The 24,342-nt window shown below is 37.8% G+C and overlaps 2 protein-coding genes and 1 pseudogene across 2 annotated transcripts in view; 1 reads left to right on the top strand and 2 right to left on the bottom strand.

The window, feature by feature from the left end:
* pbdc1 (polysaccharide biosynthesis domain containing 1) overlaps nt 1–4,940 on the bottom strand; it is a 23,356-nt gene extending 18,416 nt beyond the window's left edge. The window contains exon 1 of the mRNA XM_051933378.1: nt 4,859–4,940. Within this exon, the coding sequence (XP_051789338.1) occupies nt 4,859–4,888 (30 nt within the window). The 5' untranslated portion in view covers nt 4,889–4,940. The remainder of the gene's footprint in view (nt 1–4,858) is intronic.
* Nucleotides 1–24,342, bottom strand: part of LOC114655061 (protein PBDC1) — a 187,032-nt gene that overhangs the window by 18,416 nt on the left and 144,274 nt on the right. The window lies entirely within an intron of this gene.
* LOC127526958 (exportin-7-like) overlaps nt 11,059–24,342 on the top strand; it is a 113,166-nt pseudogene continuing 99,882 nt past the window's right edge.

The following is a 24,342-nucleotide window of genomic DNA, read 5'->3' as shown; positions in this document are numbered from 1 at the left end:
TAAAAGCGGTACTTCGCCGGTGCGAAGCGCGTGGATTTGACCGACTGACACATACAGACATATTCATTAGTGCAGGTACTTTGGAAAGAAAGCACCGTGTAAACCTAAAGTTTAAATTAAGTTCATAGACCTACAAAAGGTTGCCATTCATTTGAGGCAAGATTGCTTTTCTTCTGTACAACCATACGTTGCATTCTCAAGAGTGTACTTGCACGGCTTCGGATATAGATATAGATATAGATATATATATGGATGTCTATATATAAATATGTAAGCTTATAAGTACTGCCTTACTTCTCTTTAAGAAAGGAAGATGTAATGATACTTGATTTAAACGATTCCATGTCTTCCTGGGTTTGCTTAGCTTATTGTCAATATCTTTACACGTTTTTTTTAAGACTTATTGACTGAAACGGGCTTTCACGAAAAACGTTAGGGCTTTGCTACAGGATACACCCTCCACAAGTTAAGCAAGTAAAAATAAAATATATATTTCTGTTTTATTTAAACCTTTTAAGTTCGTATGCATAGCCCCATTTGGCTGTTTTAGTTTTTTCTTTCTTTCTTCAGTAATATTTAATCTCCTTAAAGAAAAACAACATATGCATTTTACTTTTTTTGTATCTCTTTAGTAATATTTTAGTGTAAAAGGATAACCAGTATTTAAACCTTTTATGTTACTTTATAAAGTTATTTTACACAGTCCAGATACACACTTTTATGATTTTTTTTTTCTTTGAATTGTTGCTATTTCATTAGTTTCACTTTTATTTCAGAACTTCTTTAAAAACAATATTTGGAATCTTTAGAGTCCCAACATGTTGAATCTTTTAAATGAGGTCCGTGAGACATGTGTTTAATGACTTTGTACCATAATTCAGGATAGGTTTCTTTGTTTGGAATATCAGCATAGACAAAACGATCTACATCATCATCAGCAGCAGTTAATAATATTTTTTGCAAAGTAACCAATAAATGCATGTGAGGTAAACCCCATTTTTGAAATTCTGACTTAAACTTCAAAGCCTTACAATATTTACATACTTCAGACATCACCTATGTCCATATATTCGATCTCTATTCGCCTTTTCATTATTTCTCTGAGTAATAATTTCTCTTTCTTTGTACTAATGCGATGTTTACTTTCTTTGTTTTGACACGTTTGTTTTTTTTCTGCTTTCATATTCTGTATCTTGCTCTGCATGTGTTTTGTCCCTACATTTTTTGAGTCTTTTGAATTCCACTGTTTTCATTATCTCTAACCTGTTCTACATGTGTTTGGCCCCCTTGTTTTTTAACCTCTTTACGACATTTTCATTTGTTTTCTACTCTTTGTCTTCTATTTTTGACCTCGCTTTGTCCTGCTATTTTTTCAATTACACCTGGTCCGTGATGATTATTTTCCCTTTTTTCAAGTAACAGTTTCCTTTTGTTTGTGCTAATGTGATCAGACGTAGTAAAGTCTCACAAACGTTTTACTTGAACAATCAAGAACTACCCCCCCCTCCCCCGTATCAATCAATACCCTGCTGTCAGTCTTCCGTGCTGTACTCTGCCCTCCCTCAATCGAACCTAACAGTCACTCCAAAAAAAAAAAAAAAAAAAAAGGCTTCAACCTGGAAGGGACGCTACAATACTTTCAAATTTTCCTGCTGTCATATTCTTTACCTTTCTCTGCATGTGTATCACACCGTTTTTTGAGCCTTTCGAATTCCACTGCTTTCATAATCTGTAACCTGCTCTGCATGTGTATAGCGCCAACCTTTTTGAATGCCTTTATGAAGTTATACTTTATCTTTTAATTTTGAGACCGATTGGACGTGCTTTTTTCCAATTCCACTTGTTCCGGACTGAAAATTACTTTCCTTATTTTTTGAATTTGCACCTAGACATTCTGTTTCGTTTTTTTTTTTTATTCTCTCCAACGCTTTTGAGTCTCTTTTCTCCGCGCTGCTCTTTCTTCTTCTTCGCTTAGTTGTTGACTTTTCATCTATAACATATTGTCTTTATACGCTTTATATGCGCTGAGAGCCCTGGATGTGTGTAGGCTCAAATCCTTTACACGACTGAGTGTTTTGCTGCCCATGGTCTTATTTGATATTGGTTAGAAGTAGGTCATGTCTTGCAAGAATCTCATGTTCTACGTCCCCGCGAGATGGTCCTGGGTCAACTCTTGGCACAAAGTCTCATGTTTAAGGTCCCCGCGAGACGCTCCGTGCCCAATCTCTTTCATCTCGTGGGTCTTTTAAGTGTCTTCCGTGATCTTCACGTGAAGATCACGTCTCATCTCCCTAGTCACTCTCTCCCAGGATTTTTTTTTTTATAACAGAGATTATATATATATATATATATATATATATACTGTACATAGTGATTTTCTCTTAAAGCATTTTAAAATACATTTTCTTATTTCATTATCATGTGTATCCTAGATGCTGAAACTTGAAGTCCACACCCTTACTTCTATGATAATTCTCCTTTTTGTTTATTATAGGGTTATAGTACTGTGGTCAGAGGTTATTTACAAATTACGACAACTTTCCCCCAAAGAATAACAAAAATACAATTTATTTATATAGTCCCTTTCTCATGGTCAAAGTACTTCACAGAAATTAAAAAAAAGGCTTAAGCAACATTGGATGCAAATAATATTTCATTAAAGCACTAAATAAAATACAGGATACATAGAGCTTTGAGACAAAAAACAATAAACCAGAATAAAATACAAATACGGCAAAAACCCTGAACAAATAACATAATCTGTGATACAAACACAAATTGTTCTGAGCATCTGGACAAAGACATTAAACTGAAAGAGGAATTAGAATGTCAGGAAAGTTACAGTAAATGCCTTCCTGAACAAATGAGTTTTAGGTTGATTTTTAAAAAAATGAATTGAGTCAGTTGATCTCATTAAATCAGGGAGATTGTTCCAAAGTCTGGGTGCTATACAGCTGAAGGCTCTGTCATCCATTGAGCATAGTTTAGTTTGATGCACAATGAGATTGCCAGAATCAGTGGACCCTAGTGGGACTACATGGTATAATGATGGACGAGGTTACTGATGTAGTATGGTGTAAGGCCATTTAAAGATTTATAATTTATTAATGGAATTTGGTATTCAACTTTGTAAGGCAAGGGGAGCCAGTGAGGGCACAGCAGGATGTGTGTTACCTGCTCGCAGTTGCAGGTCTGTGTCAGGAAACCAACTGGAACTGTGATAAGAGATTACAAGGGGTATCCTCAAGTAGGGACTTACAATAATCGATGCAGGATGTAATGAAAGCATGGACAAGTTTCTCAGCATCGGAAAAGGAGAGGAATGAGCAAACATGGGATATATTATGGTGGTGAAAGTAAGAATGTTTCTTAATGTAATTTATGTGGGTAGTACAGTATATGAGAGGGAGCAACCAAAGACGACACCAGGATTCCTAGCAGAAGAAGAAGGTCTGATGACATCATCTCCAAGGGTGACTGAAAAGAAGCTAATTTTCTTAAGGTGAGATTTAGTGCCAATTAGCATGACTTTGGTTTTGTTAAAGTTTAATGTTAAAGAGTTATGTTCCCTTCTGGTTTTAATTTCGCAGAGGCAAGTTGTGAACTGAGAAAGCTCTGCTGAACTTTTACTTTTAACACTGCAATGAATTTGAGTATTATCTGCATAAAAAAAAATTATAACCCAGTCCAAAGCTTCAAATAATATGGCCAAGGGGAAGCATGCAGATACAGAAGAGCAGAGGGCAGAGGAAAGAACCTTGAGGGGATTCCTTATGTGACCGGGGCTAAGATGGACCTGCTGCTGCCAAGACGAATAAACTCTTGCCTATTAGACAGACAGGACTTAAACCACTGGAGGAGGGCAGTGCCAGAGATACCCAGAATGTTCTCAGTTCTGGGCAGCAGAATATCATGCTTGACAGTATCAAAGTACTGCTAGCTAGATTGCCAGAGTTTGTTGCAATAAGCAAATCATTAGTTATCTGAAGAACAGCAGTTTCACAGAATGAGAAAAAAAATCACTTCTTTAGGTTTTATAGACATACAGTATATTTTTCTGTTTAACTGAAGCCTGTACTAGTTCTTTTCTGGTAGTACATCAAATAAAACCTTAATTATTCATTTATGAATCTAATGATTTCAAAGAAAACTGTCTAATTTATCTTGCCTGTCACAACAAATTTATTTTCATATATTTTACACCTTATTGTTTAAATGAAAACAGTTCGCACTATACGTTTATTGGGCAGCATGGTGACACAGTCTGTTAACGCTGCTGCCTGCGGTCCTCCCTGCGTGGAGTGTGCATATTCTCCCCGTATCTGCTAAGGTTTCCCCACACTGTCCAAAGCCATGCAGGGTAGGTTAGGTGAACTGGAAACACTTAATCGGACCGTGTGTGTGTCTGTGTAGGCCCTTCGCACTCCCGTGACCCTGTTCAGGATTAAGCGGGTTAGAAAAATACTACCTATGCGATTACATTCCCGTTGCTGTGTAATCCTGCCTAAATTAGCCGAATAAAAAATTCGACTTTAATCATTCCAAGACTCTTAGATATGGAGAACAATAACGACACGTAAATTAGTTCGCCTCTCCACGTGATTCCGAAGAAAAGACATCTGCACAATCTTATTTTTTCCGACAAATGTTTGCATTTTGTAAGTCAATGTAAAACCAATGGGCAAAAATAAGAATACATCAATACATATAATTTACGAAAATGGGATTACCCGTGTTTTTTTTTTTTTTTTACTTTTTAGCTTAAAGAAATTCATACTAAAGGAAATAAATAAGTGTTTCGCTGAAACTCTCCAAAAATTATTATAAAAGAATATTAAAACAATTTTATCCTTCTTACCAAAGAACCCAAACCTCCATTTGACGCCATGCTGGTTCCCTTTGCCCTCTGAACTCTCACCCCTGGACGGTGACTTATTAGCCCCTCCTTCAAAGATATTTTTCTGATAGAGCGGCGCGACGTACAGTATACCGCTATATCTAAGTGCGTTCTCGGTACCTTTTCCCTTATATTAAAAAAATAATAATAAAAAATCATTATTTGTAGTGAGATGATTTAATTGTTGTGTGCTTTATTTCGAGAAGAGTCTTTTCTGTACATTTCCTGTCTAGCTTTCCATCTTTTTATACCGCTATTTTAATCTCTGTGTAGTTCTACATGAAAGTTTACGTCATCGTCTAATTAAATGTATTATCTGCTATCAGAGAGCAATTCAAACGTATATTACAGCCTTTGATGTTTATACGAAATGCGGCAAATCTTTGTTTTGCTCGGCAAGTTTACTTGACACTGCGTTGACTTTACAGAAGAAGCTAAATAAAGAATTTAACCTTTGAGCTCGAAATACTAAAGCGGTAACAAACAATGTCTAGGGGAAATGTGTATGTTTTATATGGCAGAAATGCTAATGAGACCAAATACCTAAAGAGAGTAAGTTTTCATCATCCATTGGATGCTTACAGGCTTGAATTTACATGATAAATAAGTACTTTATCCTAATTTAATTATCTGTGTTAAATTAATGAAATGTGTGTAAACTAATACAGTCAGGTGAAAAAATAAGTACAGTACACCTCGTGGAAACTGTTGACTTTTTCAACATATTTGAACAGGCAAACATTAGATCTTGATGCAAGAAGAGCCTGCAGATAAATGTGATATACTTGAACAAAAGTGACAGTAACGTTTTATTAATTCTTCTAAATGAAGAGAAATTCATATTTGTCACATGGAAAAAGTAAGTACACCCCTACATTTATCACCACATTAAATCTATAAATGTCTGCCCTAATTCATGGTGTTCATAACAAATGTAGTGATTTACTTTATGAGGTAGATGTGCACAATAAGTAAGAATAATTGTGTCACATAATTTGAAATGTTAACGTGCTCTTCAATTTAATGTTTAAAGTGTAAATATTCTAAGTTGTAACAGAAATATGTCATTTTTTTGCCCTCTGAGAAATGTCCATCGAATACTAGATCCATAGTAAAGGATGAAAAATAACATCAAATTTTTAATAATTGACATTGAAACAATCTAAAACATTACCCCACATTATGGTTGAAATTTGTCATTTTTAACCTTCTGGGAGTGGCTCTTAGAAGCTAGAGCCACAAGTTAAAAAATCAAATATCACAAATACTATAATATTCATAATCAGCAAATTCAAACTAGCATAAAACAGCATTCCACATGCCTATATTACCAACCCCATGTTTTCAAATTTTAGTGGAAAGGAGTAACTTTGGTCCCTTGTATCTCAATAGGGGGTGAACCATTGGTTTTGGTCGCTATGGCATGAACATCTTCAATTCATTGATTATTTTTGGTCAAGACACCTATTGTTTTACTCTATCAGAAGGGTGTAATTTCTTCCACAAAATATGGTCTAAAAATTAGTTTTTTTGTGGTCTAGAATGCCAAAAATTATGGGAACCCCAAAAAGTTTTACTTCTTGCATAACTAGATATCAAGACATATTGAACAGTATATCATATGTTTGGATTTTCTCATACCAGTGAGGGATGCACTGAATAAAAAATAAACTGAAGTGATTTCAAAGCATTCTTAAGTAATTTTTTATAAGTACAAGAATTTGAAATAGGCATTCCAGATGAGGTGCCAGTGATTAGAACCTTTTAGAGAGTATGCAAATGGAAGCTGTCTTATATAAACTACAGATATCTAGGGTCTAGTGTTTTCTTTGCTATTGATGTGTATGGTGTCATCATGCCAAGATCAAAAGCGCTCTCTAAGGTCCTCAAAAGGAAGGTTGTGGATGCCAATGAGTCTTGTAAAGGATTGATAAAGATTATTGAATTATTTAAACTCAATCAATCCACTCTAAGGAAAATTATCTACAAGTGGCATACATTTCAAATTAATACTAATTTGTCCAGAACTGGCCAGCACATAATATTCAGCCAAATAGCTGATCATTTGATCCTAAAAGAAGTCTCCTAGAACCCCAAAGTCCATCTTGAAATCTGCAGGCAACTTTTGCAACAGTTGGTTTCAAAGTGCTCACAAAAGGCTAACAAAATTTGAAATTACTTGTCTACTAGTTGTTTAAGGGAAACCACATAGGCTTAGGTATTTAAATCCAAATTGAAAATCTATTACTATATACTACATAAATGCTATATTATGCTGATTTTAATATGTTAGTTTTTTTTTCTTAAGTAAATCTGTGGCAGTCATCATTAATAGCTGCTATTTTTCTCTTTCCAATAGTGTATGTGTGTATGTTCTTTAATCCTGCTTTCCAATTTGTAGCATTTACCAAACTGCAACTCTCTTCCATTTAAGGAATTGCATATGGGAGGGATAGTGAGAGACAGAGAGCCTGATGCTCTGCAATACAATTCCTCGCTAGTTATAGTTAGAAGGTCAGAGGCTTGCATACTCACTGGAATGTAAAGAATTCTCCTATTGTCCAACTGAATGAGCACCAGCTTACTGACTTGGATGCCCCAGGTTTGCAGCCACCCTTTCCAGGTGAGGATGTGAAAGAGAAAGGGCAGGGACACTGAACAAATTCTTGCCAGTGACATTTGAGGGCTCATTGGGGATTCTTTAGGGAAGGAGTAAGGGTAACAAGATATAGAAGTGGATCAAGGCTGAGTGAGAGCCTGCCATGGGGTAATATCTTACCCTTCAGATGCAGTATAGAAATCGGAGGTTCTCTTGCTCAGCCAATCAGGTGGAGTTCCCTTTAGAAAAGTTGGACCAGTATCTTCTTTAAATCAGAGACCCTTTCTTTGCGGCAGTCTGTCTATATAAGGATGTGAAATAAATAGGCATAGGACTGTTAGCAAGTTCTTGCTGGTGACATTTGGGGGTTTGTCAAGGATCACTCAATGTAGGGGCGAGTATAGTCAAGGGGGCAGCAAAGCTGAGAGAGAAGGAACCTGCTGCAGAATAGTATTATACCCAGTTGCAGTTAGAAAGTCAGAGGCTTGCTTACTCTATAGGGTGGCCAGAGTTTTCCTATTGGTCAAATGGGTAAGCTCCAGCTTACTGACTTGAAGGACGTGGGTTTACAGCCATCCTCTCCATGAGAGGACATGAAATGGAGAGGGACGAGACCCTGAGCAATTTCTTTGCAGTAACATGTATGTTGACTTTGCTTATTCCACAGAGATTTATTTTTTTTCAGGATTGCCTGCACAACTATGAAAAGTGCAGATGCGTTAATGAACTTAGCTGTTTTTTTACAATTTCACTGTTTTTTTGATTTTTTTGGATAAGTATGTATTTTAACAAAAGTCATATATTCACTTAGGAAATTATAACATTTGTAAAATATTTATACTTAACGCATAGAAAAAGTTCTTGTAAAGTTTGCAACAGCTTATTTTACTAGCAGAGGCTAAATATTGTTTTTCCATTGTTTTTATTTGCCTTATTGTTAAGTAGATAAACATGCCATCCAAGAAGAGTGATAAAGTGTAGATTCCCCTACACAAAATGGGCTATTTTGACTCTTACTGTTTCCAGGAAAAAATACATTTGGTGAGCAGCAATTTGTGAGCTGTTTCTAGGACTTTTCCGTACCATTTGTGGCCTGTTTTTGACTTTGGCATATTCCTAATTAGTATAAAGTACCCGTTATTTTTAAATTTCAAAGTAGTTCATTCATACAACAAAATTTCTTATTTTTCTATCAGAGGTTTGCAAAGTGACTCCATTTTGCCAAGTAACCTTAAGTGACTGAAAAAAACTTGAAGGCTGTATGTTAAATTACTTTTTTTTTAACTGATAGGATTTTGGACTGCGCTTCAAGGGTTTTTGAGTTAGCTTGTCTCTAATAATTTTAGCATTCCTGCAATTTAGCAGGATAAAATGAACACGAGTGCTTCCTTCCCATCTCCAGCAGACAGTGGCTGTTATAAAAAAAAAAATAAATAGTCAACTCAACTGAATAACATTATAGTATTTTAATAAAATGTTTAAAGTAAAGACAACTTTGTCATCATAATCTATTTCTTTTCCATTACATGCTCAATGTCTTTCTTGTTTAAAAAAAATATATTGATTTTTGAAGTATATGGATTTTTTTTGTGTCTAATGCCACTAACTTTTCCAGGTTGCGTTGAGCAGGCCCTTTGACCCCTGCAGTAATCTCTGCATTATTTTGCTCATATCCAACCTGAACTTTTCAGTCCCTCCTTGAGCTTTTAACCCAGAGCCATTTAAGCAACCTATGATCTAATTTATAGGATGCATGCACTTGCATATTCACTATTTTGGAGTAGACATCATCATTACCACATGATTCAAGTTTATTGCTTAAGTACAATATGATTTTGTATTTTGCAAATGGAAAAAAAAATTTAGAATGTGCCAAACATTATAAATGTGTTGATTGCTTTCAGTGTTGAGTATTTTATGATGTTGAGCTATCTTTTAAAATTGTCATTTAGTGGTTGCACTTTATGACAAAGTAATATGTTGACAGATCTTTGTTTTTTGTGATTTTGTATGGCATTATTCAACCCAGTCACTGGTGTTAGATACCCTAATACACTGTGAAACACAGTATCTCACTCTTGCTTCCTTACAGGAAGTTTACAAGAAGCATCACCCTCCTTGGCAACCCTGCAAATGCCACTATTGCCACTCTGAACTTCCTACGGCCTTCCAGTACAACTCCAATGATCTTTTCTCTGCTGTGCCAATCTCACTTGCTGTCAGAGGCAACACAATCTTCACTCATTTTTCCAAACTCTGTGAGCCAATTCAAGCCATCCATTCTGAGTGTTTTACTGGCTAATGGATGTAAGCAGATGTGTTAGTCTTGTAATTGTTGGTCTCTTTAAATACTTAATCATCTTTCTCTCTCTCTCTCATACACATACAATTTATAACGTCTTAGGACTGAACCATCCATTCTGGCAGTGCCTCTCTCCCAGGTCTGTATGGCCCCACTAGAATATTTACTTCCAAAATGCCACAGATTTTTTAATAGCCAAAGTGCGATCATCGGTTTTCAAGATTGCAACTGCAAAGGGAGCGTAATCAATTTCCTAAGTACACCGCTGAAATGCAGGTGATGCACACAACACAGTCCTGTTTACCTATGATTAGACACGGCAAGGAAGTAGAAAAAAACAAATGACATGTTCAAGTGCATGTACTCTTGTACTTCTTTAAACCCCTTACCATGATCAAAAAACTCAATTAGTGAGCATGTTGAAGTACTTAGTATAGCTGAACTGATATCAGGTATGTAATGTATTAAAAAGACATATTTAAGTAGATGAAGTTGTTTTGTGACCAATGTTGCCAAATGGCCCTGTGATCCTAAATTCAATTAAACTAATAAGCATAATTCCAGTTTTAATATAAGGGTAAATTCGCATCTCTCAGATGCAAAATTACGGTATATATTTTTATGTCTAAAACCCGTTTTTGAGAAAACATGTTGTTGAATTATTCTGGTTGCTATAAGGATTTAATCTTGTTAGTAAGGTTAAAGTAAACACTGTAGTTTTGCATGGAGCAGTAAAACTGTCTTGACTCACACCTCCTTGAGAGCCCTTCACCATTAGGATGGGCCGATCTATAACTCAGTAATCGATGTTTCGATGCTCAAAACTGTACTAATTTTGCCTCAAGTTACAAGAAAAAAATAGAGATTTAATTTTTTTCTGTAGGATACCAGTAGCAATATTCTTGCTAAAGACACAGAACTAACAGCCGTACCTTCCACTTATGCATACTGGAATGAACTGACGCTCTGTGACTAAAGAGTCCCTTAAACGTTTCCCCAGACCCCCCCCCCCAGGCCGCGGAAGATGTACGACAATGGCTGACCAAAAGTGCCGCGTTATATGTGGCGCCACTTTTCTTTTCACAAATTGAAAAAAAATGTAGCCCAATGCAATGTTTGCAGCAAGAAGGTTCAACGCAGTGGCAATACAAGCAATGTATTTAAACTGTTTAAAAAGCATGCATCCTGATCAAAACAACGAAGTGGGAAAACATCAGAAAGATGTAAATCTGAAACACTGTACCCAATGCCAGACAAGAGATGCCGCAGCGGGAGTTTACAGAGAAGTACATAGACTATATTCGAGTAGCTCTGCTGCTAGAAGGTTTTTTTAAGGCTGGGGTTTCCTGGAAATTGTTTTTGTTGATTTTAACGTTTTGCCATTTACTACTGATAATGGCAATGATAATTATGAACGTATAGCCGTTGTTAGCATAATGGAATAGTATGAAAAATCTCTGTCAGAGCCTCTTTGTCAAAAGCTTTGAACATGCTTTTTTCTTTTTCTTATAATTAAAATGAACTATTACCAATATATATATATATATATAAATTATAATTAAACACATTAAATAGACCGTAACACCATGCAAAATATTGGTTAACTCTCTTTGAAACTGTTTTTTCTTTCTGAAAAATAAGTGCCAAAGTAAATATAAAATACTATCAGGTATTATTTTACAAGTTTTAATAGCAGCAATAACAAGTGATAGTGTATTACAATACCATTTTTATACTTAATTTTGTATTGCTAAAATTGTATTATGAGTGGCATGGAAGCACAGAGGTAGCACTGCTGTCTCACGCTTCAAGGTTCATATCTTGGGCTCTCCCTGTGTGGAGTTTGCATGTTGTTCCCATCTCTGTGTAGGTTTCCTGCTAAGTGTTCCGGTGTTCTCCAAAGTCCAAAGGGATTGTTCCAGCTTTGTGCCCACTACTTGCTGGGATAGGCTCCAGATTCCTTGCGACCCTGCCTCTGGATAAGTGGGTTTGAAAAATGGATAGATTGAAAATTGTACTGTTTGGGAAAGTAAAATAGAATAAAATGAAGTCTACATAATCAAACCACTAAACCCAATTTATCCTGATCATGATTGCAGGGAAGCTGGTGCCTATCCCAACAAGCCTAGGGCATAAGGTAAGAATAATCTCTGGAAAAGCTGTCAGTTCATTGCTAGGTGAACACATAACCAATAGGGCCAAATCAGCATCGCCAGTCCACCTATCTAGCACGTCTTTGTACTGTGGGATGAAACTGGAGTCATGTTGAAGAAACCCATGCAGACACAGAGGAAGCATGCACACTCCATGCACGAAAGGATGTGAATTCTAGTCTCCTTATTGCCATGCAGCAGTGCCACCATGCCACTGACAGAATTAAATGACTATTACAATTCATAATCTTCCTTTCCATATTTGAAGGCATTTAGTTCAGTTGATTCTCCAAAAACTTTATACAAGGAGCCTAGCTGAGATGATTGCCATCGATTTGCAACCTCTTTCAGTTGTGGAGGATGACAATTTCTGTCAGTTGGTAAAAGTGCCTGATGCTCGGTACAAAATTCCAATAAAAATCTATGATGTCTTCTGAAATTCCAAACCTGTATGAGCAAGTCAAAGTAAAATTGAAAACATGTCTAGAATCTGCCAGCAGTGTAGTTATTTCCTCTGTTATGTGGACATTAAGAATGACAGAGGCTTACTTGCCTATGCTGTGATTACCGAGAATGGAGCCAATATGGTGTCCGCTGTTTGGAAAACCAATTGGAGAATTCATTCCATGTTTTTTCACATGCGTTGAATCTTGTTGTCAAGGATTCCATTAAGGCTGACATCAGCACCATTGTTGGGTTCTTTCACCAGAGCATCTGACAAGCTAACAAGAAGTAGAAAGGCAGTTGAAATACTGTGGAACTCAGTATTTTATTACGCTAGAGAGACTGTCAGAGCAACAGCAAACAGTTACAAAAGGCACTTTGTCTTCTTGGGGAAAACACACACACTTTTGCTTAAGTGTGGAGGAATGGTGTCAGATCTGCCTGGCCATTGATGCCCTGAGACCATTTGAAGAAGCAGCAAAGGAAATATCAGTAGAACAGCATGTATCGATTTCAAATATCATACCCGGTCTGTCTACTGCAAAAAGCAAACAGATCTCCTGCACTCAATGGTAACAGATCTCCTGCACTCAATGGTAACACACTAGCTTCCCAACTTGCAGTGTAATGTAGGCGTCATTTTAGGAATATTGAGCAAAATTTTCCTTTTGCAGAAAGCACTCTTTTGGACATACAGTTCAAAAACATTGCCTTTTCTGACAGTGGCAATGTGGAAATCATAAAATCACATCTTAATAATGAGATGCAGACCCTAATATTGAGCTCTTGCCATAGGCAGGCCTCTGCAACAATCCTTGAACCTATGTCTACTACTTCAACATCTACCTCATTACTACCTAACGTTTTTTCCACAACAACAGCTCATTCAATGGCTTCAGCAATAGTGCACAGGTCAGTTGATGAAAGCACTGAAAGGGATAGTGCAGTAGTTTCTACATCCAAATGATGACTATAGTAGGAATTTGCTGTGTGATTCCTTTGAAAGCAATTACACAGATATCAAAGATGCAAATGTTGAAATGCGCAGGTTCATGGAAGAAACCATTATTCCAAGATCTGAAGACCCTTTGCTTTGGTGGAAAAGATATGAGAATAAATTTCCATTACTCAGCAAAATAAAAAGGAAATACCTGGGAACTGTTGCCACCTCTGTTACTGCAGAAACAATATTTTTCAAAGGCAGGAGAGATACTCAACCAGAGGTAAAATAGAATTAAGCCTGAAAATGTCAAAGTTACTTTTTCTAAATAAAAATATGACATTTAAGAAAGTGTAAAGCTAATATGACAATACCTCTCTTAATAAAACAAAAGTGCAAAATATAACAAAGTGCAAAGGTGGGAATGTTGTTTTTTGTAAATGTTAGTGTTGTAATGAGATCAGTTCAAGTACTTTCATAAAATGGTTGTCTTTTTTATATTTATTAAACAAATGACCAAATCTTAAAGAAAATAGAAAAGTTCATATTATCTTTCACTGTGTTTTTATGTTTTATTTTCTTCTATTAAAATGTATTTTGTAATGTATCTGTTATGGAGACCTGGCATTTTGATATTCGGTTAATTTAAACATAGATTGACCTATACCAATTAATGATAGCCATTATTAAAAAATAGCCGGAATCGGAAATCATGATTCATAAAATACTTGTATCGGTATCGATTTCAAAAACAGCAGTATTACCCATCCGTACTTTACTGACCGTATTCTCTTATGCTTTAAGTAGAGTTTTCTTGTTATCGTGTTCTGATTGGAGTATTCAAATTCACTCCTTGTTTGAGAACAGTTGTGATTGGAGTGTGCGACCACGTGGTAGAAAGGTGACGGCGACTTTAAGTAGCCCAGGTCGGGGTTTTTCGCGCCTGTTATGTTTTCTCTTTACAAGTCTGTCGTCGAGTTGAGTTCCACAGGTAGTGTATAAGTATGCGCTATAAACGATAAAGGTTTGTTTTTGAGTTGGGTAGGAGTTTGACTTTATAATATCTCTTTCCCACCAGGAGCTAAAAGAGAAGTCATGGCTTCGGCAGACACTAGCAAAACCGAAAAACCTTTGTCTCTGATTTGGGGTATCGCATTTTTATTCATTATTATGTTTACTCGCAGTCTGTTAAATCGTTTTTGTGAGTTTTGTAGCTGCGTTTGTCTGTGTTAGAAGCCGCCGACACAGGGCGTCCCATACTATGTCGTCGACTCGACTGCAGCTTGACAAAGTTTGCACAAATTGTCAGAATTAGCTGGCTGGAATTGAATATGGAGCTGCGAATAAGTAGCCATTTTCATTCTCGTTCAAAATCATGTTATGTTTAAAGAAGTATAAATTCTTGCGTCAGTTTGTTAGAGTAGACGCCGTTTTGTTAACTTTACTTTGGTGGCGTGACGCCTTTGGACCAAGGAAGTGATCCTTTGGGGGTGTGTGCAGTGGGGCGGGACGGTTAATTACATTTTAAGTTTTTAGCTCGTCCACTTTTTACGACTATCTCTAAATCAAAGTGCCGTGAATAGTAGTTTATCATGCGTTAAAGGTGGCCGTTGCAATAGTAGGTGCTTCTACTGCTTTGTCATTTTTAGTTCTGATTTGGTCGTTGTAATGTGTATATTAAGCTCATTGTTATGGTGCATCATTTTAGAAGTTAAATTTAAGACGCATCAGAGCTGTCCTTAAATTTTAACTTATTTTCTCACTGTATGGGTGTGTTTCTAAAGCTGGCTACTAACAATTTAAGTAATATTGCAACGAACAGCGAAGGCAACGTTAAGTTGTACATTATGTTAATGTTTATTAACGGGTGGAGGTGTCCGACTTATTTTGAAGCGGATACTGGATGAATGGAAACGGTGGAAAAGTGGGCCAGTGCTGAACATAGGAGATTCGTCTCTGCCTTTGTAAAGCAGGGTGGCACGTCACTGGAAATGCGTCGAGGTTTTGTATGCAAATCAGTTCGTACATTTTGAGGGCATTCTTTTTGGGAGCGTTCCTGGGGAAATTTTTCGTTTTGTCAAGAAGACGTATCTCCATGGTTAGTAGCTTTGATTCTGTTGATAGTCATTATACCACAGGGGTCCTTTTTGGAGTAGCCGTTGGTTCGTATAGGGTGGTCCAGATCTAATTATGCAATTTTCATTACGCTATAACTAAAGTTTATTACATGGAGAATTCACAGCACCTGCCCTGCACATGGATTTCACTTAAAATTCTTTGTTGCCGATAAATGGCAGCACCTGCCCTGCATTCCAAAATGGGGAGACGGTTGTTAGTCGAATAGTTGCACAATTGGACCTGGACCACCCAATATTTAGAGAAAATGCTCCTTGCTTACCCTTTAAATGAACTGTAGGTCTCTTAATACCGAGACTACCTTCTCTCATTTTTTGATTTTAGGATGTGAACTTAGTGATAAGAAAACGAGCTACACTTTCGCGTCAGAAGATACTAAATATCAGCACCAGCTGGCGCTGAGAACGGTGAGACGATTATTAAGTTAATCTTTTAACTACACCTGCGCTTTCTATAGTAGCAAGCTTAAGGTATGGATCAGTATGCATGTACTGATCAATTAATGCTTTTCTGAATGAATTATGCAAGTGGTGGTGTCTGATTGTAATTTTACTTGATAATTCCAGGTGTGCTTGGGGGCAGATGCAAAAGATGAATTCAATGTTGTTGAAATAATTGCTAAAGAGGAAAGTGGAGATGAGAGCCCAGTTCCTTTTGTAACTTTAAAACCTTCGGTAATGCCCACGGTAAGTTTTTAGTGAAGGTTACTCCTTGCATTTCCTTGCTGCTTTAGTTTAATGTTTTAGGCTTAATGCATATCTAGTAAAGTTAGGCCTATAAGTAAGGTGTGTTTTGATGTTGGACTTGGTTAATTTCACATTTAACTCTACTGGTGAGCTCTCATGGCAAGCCCTATTAACGGATCTTGATCAGAATAACATACTGAGATCTTGGTTACACGGACCATAAATTTATGGGCAACTTGATCTAAAAATGACTTTTTGTAAATTTCCCTATAGATAGCTATAGTAGTACTTTGTTGTTCCTAGGGCAGGGGTGGGCAGATTCAGTCCTGGAGGGCCGCAGTGGTTGCAGGTTTTTGTTCCAACCCAGTTGCTTAATTAAAAAACAATCCTTGTCAATTATTTAATTTCATGGCTTGCTAGTGCTTTAACTCTGCCATGCCAGGTCATTCTCATATCCTAGATTTATTTTCCTTTCTAAGGATATCATCCAAATGATTTGAAGTCTAAAACAGATGAGTAATTCTCAGTGCTTCACTTTTTTCTCTTCACTTTCCTTCCAAGTATTTAATTAAACCAAATAGTGCGTGATAAATACACACAGGTGTAAATGAAAACAAGCTAAATGGAGAAATGCTGGTCTCTTTTGTCATTTGCATGGTATTGCTCATTAGGAGCAATTAAAAACCAAGAATACAGCTGTTTAAGACTAAAATAAGCAATAAGGGTTCAAAATCTTAACGAGCGAGACAATTAAAGTGAAGCTGAAGTGTTACTTGAGCAATAAGGGCTTCTTATTAAGCAATTGGGTTGGAGCAAAAACCTGCAGCCACTGCGGCCCTCCAGGACTGAATCTGCCCACCCCTGTCCTAGGGTATCTGAAATGGATTTCCAGATCTCAAAATAGTGTGGTTGTTTAAAAATGTTTGACATCCAGCTTCACTTCTAGCGTTCAAATTCTTTGCTGATATAGAATGGAGTTTATCCTCCATTTAAAGTCTTAATGTGTCTTTTCTAGAACTGTTACCAGTTCTAGATCTACAGTGATGGGCAAAATATTGAAAAAATTTTGAATGAAATCGAGAGAAATTTAAGTGACTAAACAGTTTAAATGTTGCCTGTCATTTTAGTTTGGATACCTCTACTATAAAACTGATTTTGAACTTAAAAGAACAATGGTGCTTGTTAACCTGATCTGATAGTTTATGGGCTGTCTACAGCAGTGTGTAAATATGTTGTGTGTACAGAGCACATTGCACATGTTAAAAATGAACAACCGGTTTCAAGGGAAAACCTTTGTTAAATCTGATTAGTCTCATTCGTCCTCCAAGCACTAGTGAAGGTTTTGTGTGTGTTGTTTAGTTGCATCAGCCCTTCCACTATTGTTTTTAGCTTGAGGAAAAAATGCATATTCTGACACATTTCACAAACATGCTGCATTTGAAGGAAATGATTTGTTGCATGCAGTCAAGTGTGCCAATTAAGAGAGCTGATAATGAACTACAGATTTCTTCAAAACGCCTGACTCTTCAAATCTAATTATACCAGTAGAAGCATGCATGAGGCTGCAGAGCAGCCACCTTCTAAGTAAGTCAAAACCAGTAACTAAAGTTAACATTATGGTCTAACTGGAAATACAAACATGTCAGGGCAGAATATAGCTGAATTATTTTAACATGTAGTACAGTATATTCATGTATCAATGCTTCTCAACCCTATATGCTATTTTGCCATTTAGTAATGGCATATAGAAGCACTTTTCAAATTTGTGCTGCAAAGTACTTGCAGTGGTGTGTGTGCATGCACATCTCTCCTGTTAAGCATTCATTACAACGTACAAATTAAGCTTCAGATATTCTGTGCTACTGAGCTGCTGACTTGGTGACTGTAATTTTAGCTTGTTTCTCTTGGTGTCAATATGTTCAGTTTTGTGCTTCTCCTGAAACTTTTGATTTAAAATGGATAGACTAGGGAAATCGTGGAGGCTACTGGTGTTTTAGAAGACCTGTAGTCTTATCAGTGGTTGATTTTCACTATTCACTACAAACCTTTAGAAGTAGAAATATAGGAACAGTTGCCAGCCAAGAGACTGAGTTGGTGCTCATGTGGCTCTACTGCAGCGATTTGAGCATCAGTCCTAATGCTGTGAATACTGGAAGTGCTTTCACTGAGATTATTCATTCGCTAAGTGATTATACTACTAAAGGCAAACACAGCATTACAAAATTCAAACATGGCAGTCCCATGTGAATCAATGAATGGTCATATTTTAGACTTAAGTGGCAGTTTTTCACATATCAAATTTCACAAATTACTGAGGGTTTAATTTTCCAAAGCTCACCCTTTTTATATTACATTAGGTAGAAGCAGCATGTGGTATTGCATGAGTAGTTACACTGTAGTCGTGGTCAGCTAGTTCAAGTTCAGTCTTTTCAGATGTTTCACTTCCTTTTAGCCAGTAGGTCGCTGTAGTGTACAAACTAGCACAGTCTTTAAACCACAGGTTCAAAATTTTGGGTCCTAAAGTAGTTTGTATGGTCTTAGAGAACCTATGAAAAATTTGTCCTGAGTCATGAAAGCATGTAGGATTATATAGGGAACATAGGCACATTCTTAAACTTATTTTATAGAGTGAAAATATTTTAGTGGTGGCGTTTTGTCACATCACTGGTGATACTGTTTGATTTAATCAGAGTAACCGCACACTAATAACCTGGACCATTAAATCTTAATGTGAATAAATCGATTGGACTTTAAAGGCAAGTATACCAAACATAAATTCTTTTCCTGGTGGCAGCAACCATCCCAGGTACAGTTGCACCTGCTGGGCAAAGCTTTTCAAAACTTGCCCTCAAAAAGACATACTTGGAGGTCATACATGGCACAAGAACATATAAGCATATTGGCTTAAATTCAATCCACAGAACTGTTGCATGATGACCTAATAGATTACTTTGTTGTAGATATTTACTGTTTTGATGTACGATTTTCTGGAAGCAAAGACTGAAGAAACACCAGACATTTACCTTCAAGTTTGGATTAATAGATTTATTTGACATTAAGTTGTGGTTTGTAATGTGTGGTTATTTAAAATTTTTAAATGAAATCTAATGTAGTAGATTCGTGAAGGTGTCGGATGGGAAGTTTGAGGTGTCAGAGGGCCCACGAGAATTCTTAGGATCCCAGCTTGCCTGTCACATGTATCAATGTTGTCAAGATATGACTGGATCGTTACCTTTTTGTTTCTAAACAAATTTTAGTGGTCTTTTTGTGTCCTGAAAGAGCATCAGGATTCTTCTCCTTTTTAAGATTAAATACTAGATTTAAAATTGTAGGATGCAGCATTTCAAGCCCTGGTCAATTAGTTTCATTATGTGGTATGTTATGCTGAATTGTTCAGAGAATTGACTACAGGATTTGACATAGAGGAACCAAATCCAACTCTAAATGTGTTTACTTTTGTAAGAAACTCCAGTCAAATTAAACTTGCCTCACAAGAGAGAATGCACTAGGATTGTGCTCATGTTACTGGTTTAACTGCATGCTTAACTTCTGCAAGTTGTCTTTAATAGTATGAATAGCCTCTCCAGACTCTTGCTGCAGTGTATCTTAAAATATGGCTAAAATTTGAGCAGATTTTTTGTAATTTACTTAAATATATAATGTCCTTAACTTGCAGGTGACTCTGTCTGGAATTGAACTACCACCACCTGTGTGTTTTAGGCTTAAATCTGGTTCGGGTCCAGTATATATTAGTGGGCAGCATGTTGCATGTGAGTAATTTTTTAACTAATGCTCCACTAAAATCCTTCAGACCTTTTTTATAAAGCCACTTATGGATAAAATCTACTATTAACCAAAACCTCTGGGGGGGGGGGGAGTAATTTGACAGTGTCAAAACATCTCTTCCTACTTTCATTATTTATGCTAGTAGTGAATTCGTATGTATGTAATCCAGTGTTAATTTTTTTTAATCATTTTAAATTTGCAGCACAGCATTCAAGTGGGGCTTCAAAGAAGGGAGGTTTTGTGAAATTTGATTTCTCCTGAGACTTCACAATTAGCAAAAACTTACCCAAGTTTTAGGACTGAATACATTATGAATTTGACTATAAAAATAGTGCAAGTGTAGCAGCATGTTGCATGCTGATTGGCACATGCAAACAAGTTTTGCTGTAGTTGGGTTCATTATCACATGTACAGTCTTCTCGAACAGGCAAATTTTTTTTGGTCTGGGGTGACAGTAGAGCTGAACAATGATTGCTGGACCATTTTACCAGGACACTGTAGTATAGGTCTATGCATTTGATATTTACAATATTTAAGTTTAATTTACTTTGATACATTTCTTTAACAGTTGGTGGTTTAAAATAAGGTAAGCATGGCACCTTGCATAGTGCTGAATTGGAAGAGCATGTGTGTAATGAGTGTAGACTGGAAAGAAATGTCTGATTTTTGTAGCACCACACATTTGGTAAGTAGTGACTATTTGCTCTTGGTGGGCAGTAGATTGTCCATGTAGTGCTGTTTTTACAGTCCTGACAGGTCGAATGCCTTGTGAAGAAATTCCTCTGGGGCAGCCATCCTTGCCGTCTATCTGAGCCTACAGGTTCCAATTGATTCATTATCAAAATATTCATCTTGAAACAAATCTTGTTTCTTACCCTTGGTGGCTTTATTCCTGTTTTTGAGACCACTTAACTACGGACTGCTTTATAGCACAATTTTTCGCAAGCTGTTGCCACCAAAAATTTGACAATCCACTAGATGGAATCAGCACTATAAAAACTGAGAAACTGAATCTACGGTACAAGTCACCTCATTGAGCCTGTCAAAAACACAATGAGAACACTTGCCAGCAAGATTTGTTGCCACATCTAAGTGTTAATTATGGAAAGAGGGCTTTTACAAACAGTTAAGTATACCCTGCACCCTTTTTAAAAAATCTCATTAAAATACTTGTGAATTGTTTTGGTATTTTTAATGTTTGGTCAAATGGGCTTTTCTCCGCTTACTGGGCTTTCAGTGACACACGATCTCTGCAGCAGATATGATGAATAAACGCAGATACTGCTTTATGCACCCACCATCCTCCTTTGCATTCTCGACTAAAGACTTAAATATTTAAATTCTGAATTTCAAAAATTGATCTCATCTGCAGGTAGTATCAAATTGTTCTTAATCAGTATTAAGCTGACATCTCACTTTGCTAGACCAAGTGGTGTCAGACTGAACATACAGACCCCACCTTGTGATCAGTGTGATAAGTTAGTTGCCAAGAAAGGCTTTACACAGAATGTGGAAATGTCTTTCCCTTTTAACTGGAGACTAGCTTTGATAATAAACATGCTACTGTAACCGACTGTGGTGCAAGAAATGCTTCCCCAAAAGATCATAGTCGGCTTATTTCACTGGAATCCAATTTTTTTTACCCCTATTTAAAATCCCCCCCCCCCCCCCCTTCTTCTATTGTGGGGTCCCAAGATGATTCCCAGGGCACCTCCTAGCTGGTCATGTCCATGAAATCTCCACAGGATGTCTGTAAGGCCATCTATAGCCAGTGCCCGAACCACCCAAGGTGGGTCAGCAGCTTCACGGAGAGCCTTTCCAAGATGTCTGTGTGGTGTGTTTTTTTTTTTTAAATCTACCTCTAAGGTAGAGCCCAGCCACCCTGCAGAGAGAGCTAATTTCAGCTGCTTGTACCCATGACATTCTTTTAATTACCCAAAGCTTATGACCATAATTGAGGATGGGGTTATAGATTGACTGGTAAACCGAGAGCTTCACTTTCTGATTCTTCTCCTTCAACACTACAAACTAGCACTGCGACAGCATAACTGTGCTAGTCACCCCTGTCAGTCTGATCTCGCCATCCCTTTTTCCCCTTGTTCATGAACAAGACACAGGTGCTTAACCACCTCCACTTGAGGCAGTAACTCCCCTCCCGATTGGAAAGGACAGTCCACCTTTCTTACTGAGGATCATGGCCTCCGATTTTAGAGGCGGCAATCCTCATCCCTGACTCTTCACACTGTGTTGCAAACTGTCCCAATGAAGTTCACTACCTGATGACACCAACAGGACCACATCAGCAAAAAGCCGTGACTCCGTTCTAAGGCCACTGAACTGGACCACCGGGGGGTTGCACCTTGATATTCCTGTCCATGAAAATCTGACTGGATAGGAATCAAAGCATAGCCAAGGCAGTCCCAAACCCACTGGAAACAGCACTGATGTTCAGTGTATGTAGACAAAGCTGTCGCAGATTATACATTGACAAATTATCCCCTAGAAGGGTGCCTTGAAATCCCATACTCGGTGTGCACCTGCTACAGAATACATGGAGGATCATGGTCATATGCCTTCTCTATATACATGAAACTCGTGTAGCCTGGGATTTACTCCTATGCACCCTCTAGAATCATCCCGAGATTAAAAAGCTGATCCATGGCCTGTATGGAATCTACATTGATCCTTGTAAATCTGAGGTTCAGTGAGTGGACAGAATCTCCTTGCTAGTACTCTGCTATAAGCTTTTTTCAAGGGAGGCTGTGGAGTGGGGGTCTCCTGATAGATGGAGCACACCCTCCTCTGTCCCTTTTTTAAAAAGGGGACCACCACCACCCCAGCCTTCACTCCAAAGGCACAGCTCCTGGTGACCATGCAGTAGTATTGAGCTATCATGGTTGACATGCCTTTTCAATTTCCAGAGCCTTGAGCATGTCTAGGTGGATCTCCTCCACCTCTGGGGCTTTGCCACAGCGGAGTTGCTTAACTACTTTGGCAGCCTCCTGCTGGGAAATGGGCATTACTACCCCATCAGTTTCTTCTGCCTCCTCCTCGGAGTTTCCTTTGGGTTCAGGGGCTCAAAGTGTTCAATCCACTGCTAGAATGCATCCTCAGTCTGGGTCAGAACTTCTCCACCTTTGCTGAGAACGGCTTGGATGAAGCCCTGTTTTCCCTTTAAATCCTCTGATTTGCCAGAACTTCGAGCCCAATCCATGGTTTCTCAGAACACCTCCCACACCTGCGTTTTTACTTCCATAAGCCCCAAGGCTGCAGTCCTTTTGGCCTGTCCATACCACATCTGCTTCAGGAGTCTCCTGTGTTAACCATTCAAGGAAGACCTCTCTTTTCAGCCTAATGGCATCTCTTCCCTCACGTCCACTTCAAAAGGTACCTCTGGCCTTCAGGCTGTAGCTCTTTGTAGCCACTTTTTGAGTGTTTGAAGAAGGCACACTCTAACTCTGTCCCTAGCTGCCCCCAGGATATGGGAAGTTTATTTTGGATATTGAAGTTGAGCCTTCTGGACGGGGACCTCGCCCAGTCATGTCCAGTCCACTCTCACTACTTGCTTGGGCTTTCCATGTCTGACAAGGCTCCTATCCCACCATGTACCCCAACTCGCTACCAGGTAGTGATCAGTTGACAACTATGCCCCTCTTCTAATCGGTGTCCGGAACATATGGCTGCAAATCAAATGAGATAATGAAATACTCTAAGAAGCCCACTACTGTCCAGTACCTTCTCCCTGGGCAATTCCAGAGGAAAGGCGAGTCCTGCCTATTTCAAGGGATTTGGTTCTATATCTAGTTGGTAGTGCTGTGCCTCTTCCAGCTCTGGGTCCCCAACCAGCAAGAGGGACAACCTTCTACATTCCAAGAGTTTGAATGCGTGTCTGTTGCAGTCGGCCAACGCCTCTGCCTTAGACTGACACCTAAGTCACTTTGCAACCAGCCCCTGTTCCTCCTGCAGGTGGTGGGCACACAGAAGTGCAAACCTATACAGCTCTATTTCTGAAAATGTACTGCTTAGTGTTTCAGCGTGAGTCAAAACAGACTTTTTCAAAATGCAGACTCTAGTCCTGTTCTGATTAGTTTGCACTTATACCTGTAGTGCTGTACGTTTTTGGGAAAACCTCCTGATTGCGATTTGATTTGAGATGTGATTTTTTTTTTTTTTTTTTTTATATATATATATATATATATAAGTATGTAGTCTGGCTTCGGCTTAGTATTCAGTGTAAAAATGTAAAACCTGATGGAGCATTACTAGATCGTCAAAATAACTGCTTTATATTCTAATGCAAGGGTGACTTACGTTTTTTTGATTGGCATATAACAATCTTAACAATTTTCACCAAAGCTGTGACTTGTGGCTTAGGAGCAGCAACTAAATACTGCAGTCT

The sequence above is a fragment of the Erpetoichthys calabaricus genome, chromosome 1 (assembly GCF_900747795.2).
Source record: "Erpetoichthys calabaricus chromosome 1, fErpCal1.3, whole genome shotgun sequence".
NCBI classification, from domain to species: domain Eukaryota; kingdom Metazoa; phylum Chordata; class Cladistia; order Polypteriformes; family Polypteridae; genus Erpetoichthys; species Erpetoichthys calabaricus.
This window is presented reverse-complemented; position numbering and strand designations above follow the sequence as displayed.